This window comes from Desmodus rotundus, chromosome 5 (assembly GCF_022682495.2).
Source record: "Desmodus rotundus isolate HL8 chromosome 5, HLdesRot8A.1, whole genome shotgun sequence".
NCBI lineage: Eukaryota > Metazoa > Chordata > Mammalia > Chiroptera > Phyllostomidae > Desmodus > Desmodus rotundus.
Genome location: NC_071391.1, coordinates 8,933,065 through 8,945,201, shown reverse-complemented (window position 1 = coordinate 8,945,201; position 12,137 = coordinate 8,933,065). Strand labels below are relative to the sequence as shown.

Genomic DNA, 12,137 nt, shown 5'->3' with positions numbered 1-12,137 from the left:
CCTTAAAGGAAAATGCTATCAATGTTCAACTCTACGAATGTTTAAATGAGTGCCTTCACCAGAGGAAGAGACTAAACTTTTATCTGCAAAACTAGCACAGAGTATTTACCTGGTAGTAAAAATCATCCAGGTAGGGATCAGTGCTTTGCAGTTGCATCATCTGGATTTTAGAGACCCAATCCTTTTCTCGCTGCAGCATGAGATTGGCATATGGATCCTTCCGGAGATGATCCTGGTGACTGCTCCGGTGACTTCCTCTGTCTCCTGCACCATTGAGATTCCGATGCTGACTGAAACACAGAGGCCACATTTCCTTCAAGTGGGTACATTAATTATGCCTTACAATTATACAGGTGTACACCAGGCCAATTAAAAAAAAAGATCCCTCTTTGCTTTTGTTAAAAGAGAAGTAAAAAAGAGCTTGAATCTTTGCAGAATTTGAGAGGAAAGAGTTATGCAATACACTATTAAGGAAATAAAACTAAGATGTGACTTCCTTCCTTACACATGCTAAGTATTCTCACCTATAGATTTCTGCGCATGCCCTATAATAACCCTATGAACTACTACGGTTATTTTCTCTGTTTAACACAACCAACCAAGGCCAACAGACATCAAGTCATTTGTTCAATTACCTGAACCTCGTCAGGTAAGGGCTCTGAACACAAGCCAATTTGATTCCTAGTCTACATACTTTAAAAAACTTGTTGAAAATCATGAAACACTTCAAACATAGAGAAAAGCCCAGCAAATACTATAATCAATTTACTTTCCACCTAGACATAATGAAAGAAAGAACAATTTTGTCAAATTGGCCTCATATTTTTATAAGTAATATTAACTGTTATATTTAAGGCTGAAGACCCTCTTTTACTTCTCTGGATGGATCCCAGTTTTCAGCTTCCCTTTCCTCCCGGACAAATGACTTTGGTATGAATCCTCCATGAAATGTTTTTATACTTTGATTACTTGATTGTCCACCTTTAAATTTTATTCAATATTATTCTGTGTGCCTTTCAGTTTTACTTAAATGGACTCCTTGTTTCTTACCCAGGGATGTACCAGAAAGTAAAACTGTTGAGATGTGGTGGATTCACATTTTCAACCTTATTATTTATTGCCAGCTTCTCTCTTAAGAGGCTGTGCATGCCATTCTTGCCAACAGTGACAGTGATGAGACATTTCAAGTTTTGCCTATCTAGTGATGTAAAATGGTTATCTAATTTTCATCTCCATTTTTCTGATTACAAGTGAGCTTGAAACTCTTCATTTTTATGAGCCATGTAGGTTCTACTGGGAATGAGTATTTGTGTATGAGGTCTTTTGTTATGAAGAACAGCTATCATGAGATTTACCCTCTTAACAAAATATGAATGATTATAACATAAGCTCCACTAACATGGGGTTTTATATGTCCTGTTCTTTCAATCCCCAAAACCTACCACAGTGCCTGGCATACAGCTGGGGTCACATATATAAATATGTATTTGTATTTGTTATATGAAGATTAAATAATTATGCTAAGATTCAAGAGTGACTGTTGGCTTTACAGAAGACCCAAATGTAAGGCTAGCCACCATAATTCAAGATTACTGAAAACCCGAGATGGTAGACAAAAGGTAGTTAAAAGTATCGTAAGAACTTGGTAAGCAGTGAATATAAAACGTTGGGGGAAAAAAATCAGATCTAAACCGCATTTCTGATTTATGATCAACAGAATTATAGTAACTTGGAAATTAGCTGACAAAATATTGTCATTTAAACCCCATGTATCAAAACAGTAAAAGGACAGCTTATATGTTCTGCCATATAAGCAGTAAAATAAGCTTATTATTAATTAAGTTTACTAAAAAAGTAAATGAAATTAGTAGCGCTTGTTATACTATCAAAATTAAACCTAAATTAAGAAACTGCGAAGGAGGGAGGTGAGCACTTACTTTCTATTTTGTTGCTGTCTCTGATGCAGAAGTCGACGGTGCTGCGGATGAAGGTGAGTGGTATCTGGTCTAAACATTGGGGCCTGAGGTCTAAGAACAAAGGGACAAGGTTTTCAATTCTGATGTCCTGATGATCTGAAATTTTATAGAATGTTGTCAGCACAAGATAACTTCATGCAAATTCATTCAAGAGAATGTAAACGTCCATTCTAAGGAGCCTTTAAAAGGAAAAGACAGCCATGTGTTCTGACATCTCCCACAAAGGCCAGTTCTCAACTCCTGAGCAGACGATCACAAATCTGAGCAAATTGACAGTGAAACAATATATTTTTTGTCTTTTTGCTACTGTTAAACAGAAGTTTCTAAATAGATTTAACATACTTAGTTACAACCATCTGGGAAGGACACTGCAAGTGTGTGTGATGGTGAATTTCATATGCCAACTTGGCCAGGCTATGGTGCCCAGTTGTTCAGTCAAACACTAGTCTAGATGTTGCTGTAAAGGTATTTTGTACAGAGGATTATTAACCTTCCCAGTTGGTTGACTTTAAGAAAAAGTGATATAATGTGGGTGGGCCTCACTCAATTCTCAGAGGAAAAACCAATTTTGCCTCGAGACTAAAACATTAAAGTCCTGTCTGAGTTTCCCACCTGCCAGCATGCCACATAAGCTTCAGACTCAGGACTCAAATTTCAGTATACAAATCAGTAGCACCTTGTTACACTGTCAAAATTAAAAACTGAGTTAAACCACAAAGGAAGATGAGTACTTACTATTGTACATATTTTCTTTATTTATATGTAATAGATGATTTAATATATAGTTACATATACATACAGAAGATATACACAATAGAAGGTAAATAAGTACAGGGTGTGGCAAAAGTAGGTTTACAGCTGTGACTATGTGAGTTTATTGCTGTATTATTACTATTAATTATTGTATTATTTTCCATATGAACAACTGTAAACCTACCTTTGCCCCACCTTGCATATGTATATATGGCACCTACTGGTTCTGTTTCTCTGGGGAACCCTTAGCATATGGTAAGTCCTGTTAGGTAATGCACATGGTGTGTGCGTATATATGTATGTATGTATGTGTTCATAAAATGAATATAAAGTAAAGCATGTGATTTGAGGAAAATGTGATTCATAAGAAAGCCTGCAGACTGTCAAACATTTCTGTGTTTGGCAACTTGAGGATCCAATAACATCTCAAAACTTATCACTTACAAAAATCAAGAGACTTTCACGTTATAACATTAAACATCGACAAGAGATGGCCAACAGTGAATAAACAAACAGCAGCATTTGTTGTGCATACCTTAAGTTTTGCAGGTGAGGTCCTGGGCCAGGCGGGTGCTGCTGTGGCGGAGGTGGTGGAGCAGGGGGTGGAGCACTAAAGAAGGCACGGAAGCCTGGTGCTGGGGGAAGCATCTGCCCAACTCGCCCTTGCAGCAGCTTGGGATTCATGGCAGCAAGTGGACTACCGACAAATCCAGGGACCCGTGCAAACTGGCTGGGAGACATCCGTCCAGGCTGTAGCTACAGAGGGACAAAATCTTAGTTTTAGTTAATCAGCAAGTCCCCTTGATTTTATCCACAGAAAAGTCAAAATACTGTTTCCACTGGTAACTCTTGTTTGAAAAGGTAATGTTAAAAAAAAAAAAAAAAAAAGAGGCAGTAGTGATTGATTAAAGAGTAAAAAGAGGGTATCATCCAGCACACTTTAGGAAAAGTAAGACAGCTCTTTATGGGTCGGGCTATTCAAGGCTTACCTGTGCTCCTCCAAGCAGCTGTGCTCTCTGGAGGGGGCTGAGAACAGGAGGAACAGCAGGAGGGAAAGGGTGACCCAGTAGAGAAGAGTTCTAGGGAAAAAAAAGAAAAAAGAAAAAAAATTACACTGTGAAACAATCAGTATAATAAGGGAACTCAATAGAAACGCAGAACTAACTTGGATATAAAAACTCAAACTGTACAGTCAAGTTGCCCACTGAAGAAATGTAAGAGAATAATCATGAAATTATGAAGAAATTACAAAGTACTATGATATTGTAACAAGAAAAAGCAGTAGAACAAGGGACAGAGACAGCAGGAAACCAGATGATCACGCAACTTTAGATTTTTAAAGATAAGAAAACTGAGATAAGAAACAACTGAACATAATGAACCATGTCTTCTGACCTGGGGACCAGAAGATACAGAAATTCAAGGAGAGAGAGGAAAAAATATGTACAATGTAGAAGTCTATACACTTGTATAGTGATTATACAAGCAGTGATCAGGAAATACAGACTGCATTCTCACTCGGTCGCACATGACCTACCGGGACATTGCAGAGCTGGTTTGGAGACATCCTCTCACCATAGGGAGCAGGATACCGCGGTGGTATTGGGGGTCGAACATGGACAGGCTTCGGACACAGAATCTATGGGGACAAACATATAAACAACTACACTCAATGAAGTCAGTTTTTCCTCCACCTACACTCCCTCCCCTCTAGTACTGGTAGACACACAGAACTCAATGCAAAGCCCTACTTCTAAGCAAATTGCTATGGCTATGTGTTCACATACAGAACCTTCGGTCACTTCCTCTCACAAGTATCAAGCAACAGTGCCACTTTTAACTGAGGAAGATTTAGCTAATTCTCCAGTTATCCCCACCCTTCCATGCTATCTGAGGGAGGTACCAGCAGATATTTGAACTTGCAAATTCTCTCCAAGAGGATGTATTTTGGTAGCAGTGAGGGAGAAGGAATGATAAGAAAGCTGGAGGATTAACTAAGTCCTATTCTGAAGCCCCTGTGATATGGCCGCCATGCTCAGCTCTTTTGTGATACATTGTGACTCCACCATTTCAGAGGATTCTGAGCCTAACTAGGCCATACCAACACCACCCTCCCCCCATACCTTCCAAATTGGCCTTCCTTTTCAGCTGCTCGTTTCAGGTGGAGGAAAGTCTATGGAACAGGACTGCACAGGCTCTAGGGAAAGCAGGGATATCTTAAAGGTAAAAAGGGATGTGGACAATGCTGTGTTGTTCCCACTCCCCCCAGCTTTCAGTTACCTCTCTGCTAATGTTTTGGGCAGCCAGCAAAACCCTTTAAAAAGGATATATACACTAACTGTGGTTAACTACCCTTTTTCTCCCCCATTTAAAAAGCAGGAGCAGCACCAGCAAAGGGCATTAGGGAATGTGTCTCTTATTGGTACTAACTTCTCCTCCATTTGGCTATTTTTCTTTCTAATCTAATGCCTATCCAAAACTTCCACCCTCCTCCCAGTACAACCAATTTCCCAAATAATTTTGCCCAGATTCCCAATATCCTGGGCTGAGTCCCTGTTAATGAGAGGTACCTGTTGGTTGAAGCCAGTTACAGCCATCTGCTTAGGTGGGGTGCCTATGGGGACGGCTCTAACAGGAGGACTCCCAATTATAGGTGAAGTCGACCGCCTTGGTAATGCCCGCTCGGAAAGGTCCCGATCATCTTCTGGGCCCTGTGGGGGCCTCTGAGGCAAGGCATATTCTAATACAGACACTGTAGGCATTTCCTAATTAAGGAAGTAGTAAAAAAAATTAGCTAACTTGAAATGTTTTAAAAATCTCTACACATACCAAAAATATTTCGAAAAATCATTTTTAAAATTTTAATTTAACTTTATTTCGCATCCAGTAAAATTTACCCTCTTTGATGTACAGTTGTCTGAGCTTTAATAAATGCAGAGTCATAAATCTACCACCACGATCAAGACACAGAACAGTTTTTATCACTCCTCGAACTTCCTCTGTACTGTGGCTTTGTAGTCATCCCCTCCCACCACTCCCAACCACTAGCAGACAATGATCTGTTCTCCAGCCTTACAGATCTGCCTAGAAATAACTTTTTAAGTAACTTAAATTGTAAGCTGACAAATCTGAGTAACAACGGCTCCACTCAAAGTACAGCGCAGTCAAGTGGGCACTGCCCTAGAGGCAGGGTACAATCAGGTGGTGCAACTGTGAGTGCCAGGTGAAGTAATTAACATAAAACTGGCCAATGATAATCCAACTATGTATGTTTGTGGACAGAAAGGATGACAACAGGAGCCCAACTTACAGTTTTCACGTATTAGGAATTTTATATAAAGAGAAAATGTTTAATACCTGAGTAAGCAGTGGTCCTCGGATTCGCCTTAGAACTTCAGATCCATCCCAGATGCTGGAATTGAGACTTCCTGGTTGGGGCTAACAAAAAAGGAAAACACGCTAAGTCTGCAACACTGGGGGCTCTCTGCACGACACACCTGCTTTTGGTGAACAAGGCTTCCAAAGAGCCTCAACTACTTGAGAATAAGACATTATAGTGTTCCAGAGTATAAATTATTCCCCACCTTCACTGCTAGAATTGTTATCAGGAATTATATTAACAATTTTCTACAGCACAGGTAATTTTCTCATTACAGTAGATGAAATAAAATGGCAAAGTCAGTATTTCAGTTAATCTGCTACGGTGCTCACAGCAGAGTGCCCGACTCACGTGCAAAGGGGGCCTGGTCTGCACTGCCCTCATGATGGCTGGGTCTTCTAGTTCATTTTCAATCACCATCTTACTGAGCCTTTCTGCCAGGTTCTCCTCATGGTCACCCAACAAGTCCATCTCATCCCTTTCTCCATTTCCTGTTTGTTCACTGACTGCTACCGGTAGCTTCTCTTCCAATTCGGCCAGTCGCTCATGTGCTTCCTGCCAATCATCATCTATACGGAAATCACAAAAAATAAATCCAGTTTATACTCAAACTAAAAAGTTTTATAAAATTCTGCCATTAACCAAGGGAATAATTCCAACTCCAGGAGGTAGGTGGAAAGTTAAATTTCTACTTGGACACATGAAATAAAGTTTAAACTAAGGTGCATAATAAAGTGGGCTTTTCATTTTTAAGAATATCATACCAGGAATAAAATTCAAGCATTTGGAGTAATAGCTTAGTACATTATCAATGGTATCTAAACTATATTCTGAAATCAATTTTGGAACTGTTGATCTTGAGTTTCTATGACATTTCAGGCAAAAAATTTAAAGGAAAGCTAAAACTCATTGCACTAACATACAACTTTCTCTTAGATTATAACTGTCACCTTCACAAGTTTTTGAATCTATTCATTTCATTCAATATTTGTTGGGCATCCATTAGGTGACAAGCCCTGTCTTTGGTGCGTGGAATACATGACTGTACAAAATAGACAAGGACCCCTGTCCTCCTACAGTTTTAAGCAGGGAAGAGATAGATAATAGACAATAAACATAGTAAGTAAATTAGATACTACATTAGAAGATGTAATACTACAGGAATATGGAGGAAGACAGACAGACGGAAAACTTTAATAGGATGATTGGAAGAGGTACGTTTCACTGAGAGGGTAACACTTGAGTAAAGGATTCAAGAGTAAGATAGCTAGCCATGCTGGTATCTGGGAGAAGTGTTCCACGGTGAGGGACTCAGTATAAAGGCCACAGGATGAGACTGACGATTTGAGAAACAGAAAGAACCGTGTCTGGACTGGAATGATCAAGGGGGGAGATAAAAGAAATAAGGTCAAAAAGGTAGATAGTAGAAGGGAAGAGCTTTAGAGTCTCTTGGGCCACTCTGATTGAAATGAGGGGCCACTGAAGGTTTTGGTGTGGCCTGACTTTTGAGAATCCCTCTGGCTGCTGTGGTGAAAGCAGACTGGGGGCAGCAACACTGGAAGCATGGAGGTGGCCACGGCAGTATGCCAGGGCAAAGGTGATGGTGACCTGGACCCGGGTCAGTTCCTCTCCTGTTTTAGTATGCCTGCAGTCCCTGTATACCACTATCCAGTCTGTAGCACCGGCAGCAGGCTGCTGTCTTGTTTTCTTCATGCTGACACAGGACTGCTTTCGAGTGCTGCTGTAGCACAGGAGAGTGTCTTCAGAACCCTCTGTCAGCTTCTCTAAAGCTAGACCTTACTTCCATCACTCCTCTCATCCCAGAGCTCCTCAATCTCATCGCCGTATTCTGCTTCCACTATAAAAACCTCACCCACTATTTTGCTCCTCTAAGCATTCAAATTCAGCCACCTTTCTTCATTGAAGCTTTCTCTAAATAATCTTTTCATTTTAACTCTACCTTTACCTCATTTAAACATGCACTACTTTCTAATCCACAAAACACCCATGTATTCTTTTCGATGTTACATATTTTATTCTGATTTTAATTTTGTTTTGTATGTTCAATAAAATTCAAGAGAGGGGTACCAAGGGAATTCCCTTTATGACTAACACAGAAACAAAGACTTCTCAAAAAGTGCCCTTAATGATAATTCTCTCCATATAATTTTCCTATATTTCTCATTAGAAGAAAGAAGAAAAAATATGCCTGATATATAGGGTGTAATAGATGGGGCTCATGTGCAACTTATCTTTATTCTTTTTTCTGCTTACAAAGAAAATACATGGTTACATCACAGAAAATGTAATTTAGAAAGTTTTCCACAGTTCCATAGGCATGTTAAACTTTTTTATGCTGCAAACTATAAAGTTTTAACTTGTTTATTTTTTACTTAAGCAATATAGCTTAGACATCTTTTCATGCATGCACACGCACGTAACTACTGATAATATTAACTCATTCTTTTTAATTCCTATATAATATTCTATCCTATTGACAAACTGACTAATTTTGCTTTTCCCTAGTGATGAAAATTTAGATTTGCAAATTCTCAATATAATGATTAATAATGTAATGAATATTATACATATCTTAACATCTTAAGCAAATATTTAAGTAGGTTAAGTCCCTTTCTTTCAAGGTCAGATTATAAACATTTAGAATTTGCTGTTTTTACTACACAAGAATGTATCATGTAACACTAGTGCAAAAAGTGAGGGAAGTGGGACTTCCAAATTTATAATTTGGTATGATCAGAACCATATTGTCTGGTCTTTGGGTACTGTAGAAGATATAAATGTACTACTTGTGGTAAAGAGAAAAATCTACGTTACATGAAAATTAAGTATTAATTTAAATAACCAGTTATCAGCAAAAATTTTTTGAAAAACCTGTGTAATTAAAAATCAATTGTGCCCTGGCTGATGTGGCTCAGTGGACTGAGTGCCAGCCTGAGAACCAAAGGGTTGCCAGTTCAATTCCCAGTCAGGGCACATGCCTTGCATGCAGGCCAGGTCCCTAGTAGAGGGTGCTCAAGAGGCAACCACACATTGATGCTTCTCTCTCTCTCTGCCTCCCTTCCCCTCTCTAAAAATAAATAAATAAAATCTTAAAAAAAATCAACTGTGACATTAATACTTGTGGCATCTTTGCTAAGGAAGAGTAAACTGAGAAAATTTTTAAAGGACAAATTGGTTTTTTAAATAATTTTACTAACTCAGCAATACCAAAAAACATGGGAGTTTATAATCCTGAAAAAGGAATGTTTTTATATTTATTTTTCAAATTTAATAAGTTAATTTGTTAATGGATCGATCCTAATGCAGTAGAGTTCTAATTTGCATTGTTTTCATTCACTGCGTCCATACTTATCTTTACTAACTTTACCAGATCCTAACCAAAAAGAAGTCTATTTGTCCTTAACAATCACATTTTAAAAACACTGGTTAAACAGCCATATTCTGTGAGAATGGCTGTTGTGAAATGTTATTTTTTCAAACATGTAAGCAAAGGAATCTATGCTATGAATACCACCATCATCATTTCAGGTTTTACCTGCTCTTGTGAACAATCATCTGAAGCAAGCCAGAGATGGCAAACCTTACAAGAGGATACTTCACAGATGACCTAAACATATAGTTATTTAGCTATGCCAATACTGGACCTCAGTCCACATAGGCCAAAATGATACACAGTAGGCAAGAGAATACTGGAGAAATGAAGGGCAAGAGGTACCTGTTTTCCTTCAGCTCATTAACTTATACCCTGATGTGGGTTAGTGAATTCCTGATTGTTCCCATAAACTTGTATTTGTAATAATTCCCCTGAAATCTGCCTCAGGGATATTAAAAATTTTTTTAAATGTTCATTGATTTTAGAGAGGAAGGGAGAGAGAGAAATAAACATCAGTGTGAGAGACATTGACTGGTTGCCTCCTGTATGTGACATGACAGGGGATCGAACCCACACCTTTTGGTGTACGGACGACGCTCCAACTGAGCCACACTGGCCAGGGCTCAGAGATATTTTTAAATAAAAACAAAATGATTAGGAAGTAGAGGTAATTTTTAACTTTAAGGCATTCTCAGTCCCCAACGATTACAGCACCTACCAATAAAAGTAGGAAGAATGCGGAACCCTTCACGTGGAGGCAGGAGATGCCCAAAGATTCCCCAAAGACTGCTTTAACTGGTGGTTTGCACTGATTCCATTTATAGTTACTTAATCTCTCTGTCACTTTCCTTCCTCATTTTTTTCCCTTCCTCATTTGTTAAAAGGAGGATAATAGCAGTACCTACTTCACAAGGTTGTTGTGAGGGTTATATATAAAACATTTAGAACGGTGTCTAGCACATAATAAGCATCTTGTAAGTGCAAGCATTTATTTTTAGAGAATGAACTGAGATTACTGTGGCCCATTTATTGCTCTAAGAGGAAGCAAACATTTTTCCATGCAAAAGACAGTGATGAGTTTCTTAAGGGAAGGTGACATCAGAGTAGCCAGCAACTTAAAATAACTACTGTATTAACAGGTTTCATTCAAGATACTCACTCCTTGAATTAGAAATCATCAAACCGAATACATGACAAAGGTCTGACATTTTCTTTCCTGGTTTAAATTCTCTGCACCAGCTGTGGATCTACTTGCAGAAATGTATTAAGCAAGACACAGGAAGACTTAGAAAGCAATTTCCCTTTTATAAACCCTTATAGCACTTAGATCAAGAAGTTATAAAGAAAAAAAGAGATGATATGAGGAATTAAGATTTTAATTTTATAATTCAAGTATATTATACTCAATGGAAAGGACTCGCATCTGCAACTTTTTTCATTGTGAGCGCTGTTAACCAAGAAATCCCCCTTAATCACCCCTTATGCCTGAGGGCACAAAGTGGGCTAACAGTGTGCTATTTCACTGCCTTTGCCTTTCCCTACCTGTTCCTTTCCGTGTAACCCCAGGGGCTTTCTCGTTGTGTGTGTACTCTTCTTTCTTTCCATCACAAAAAATATAGCCCTGTAGCATCCTTTTCAGGCAATATTTTACCCATCTTGTGAGGAATGCAGAAAGTCAGAAAAAAAGACTGTCCACAACACTCTGGAAGTCAACGAGAAGGCAGGACTATTCCTTCTCTGCCCAGGTTCAAAACTGAGGACATATTACTATGCTGAGTTCATCAATTCCATCAACCTCATTTTAATACTGAGGAATCTGCTTAAAAATGGTAAGACTCAGGCCCTGGCCAGGTGGCTCAGTTGGTTGGAGCGTTGTCCCATACACCAAAAGGCTGCAGGTTCGATCCATGGTGGAGGAGGTTCCATCCCTGGTTGGGGGAGCATATAGGAGGCAACCGATCCGTGTTCCTCTCTCACATTTGATGTTTCTCTCTCCCTTTCTCTCTCAAATCAATGAACATATCCTTGGGTAAGGATTTAAAAGAAGTAAGATTCAGTACAATATTTTAAGAGAAAAAGAGTTCTAGAAACAAGCACACAATGTTTGTAGCTTCCATTGTATTCTATAGGTTGTTAGTAAATGAACTTCTAAATACAATTTACCATGCACACCAGTTACCTGCTTTTGTAATTCTGTTCTACTGCTTTTTTGCCTGTGATCTCCATGGAGGGCGAACAGCATCTCAGATCACGCCATTGTCCTTGGACGATCTCATCTCCTATGCTATAATCCGAAAGGTCTTTGGTTCCCTTCTGTCATGAGTCTATCCTTCTGCCTTAAACCCTTCTCTTGCTGCTCTGAAGAGTGGCAGTTTTGAGCCCTCTACAGAATTTTGCAAACCCTGATTGACAACAGTATACTCTTTCATTTTTGCCAGTTCATTCAACTCAGTCTAAGCTTTAATAAATTTAAGCTGTTTAGGTCACTGCAAAACCAGTAACCATTAATATCATCATTAGGACCTCTTTTTGGCCCTGACTGGTGTGGCTCAGTGGGCTGGGTGTTGTCCCACACACCAAGGGGTCACCAGTTAAATTCCTGGTCAGGGCACATGTCTGGGTTGTGGGCCAGGTG

At 39.1% G+C, this 12,137-nt stretch overlaps 1 protein-coding gene across 1 annotated transcript in view; it reads right to left on the bottom strand.

Moving 5' to 3' along the window:
* The window catches only part of PATL1 (PAT1 homolog 1, processing body mRNA decay factor), a 30,210-nt gene that overhangs the window by 14,846 nt on the left and 3,227 nt on the right, over positions 1-12,137 (bottom strand). The window contains exons 3-10 of the mRNA XM_024574134.4: positions 6,460-6,677; positions 6,087-6,167; positions 5,300-5,494; positions 4,267-4,368; positions 3,719-3,808; positions 3,265-3,485; positions 1,938-2,027; positions 110-290 (exon numbers count right to left, since the gene is read on the bottom strand). Of these exons, the coding sequence (XP_024429902.1) occupies positions 110-290; positions 1,938-2,027; positions 3,265-3,485; positions 3,719-3,808; positions 4,267-4,368; positions 5,300-5,494; positions 6,087-6,167; positions 6,460-6,677 (1,178 nt within the window). The remainder of the gene's footprint in view (positions 1-109; positions 291-1,937; positions 2,028-3,264; positions 3,486-3,718; positions 3,809-4,266; positions 4,369-5,299; positions 5,495-6,086; positions 6,168-6,459; positions 6,678-12,137) is intronic.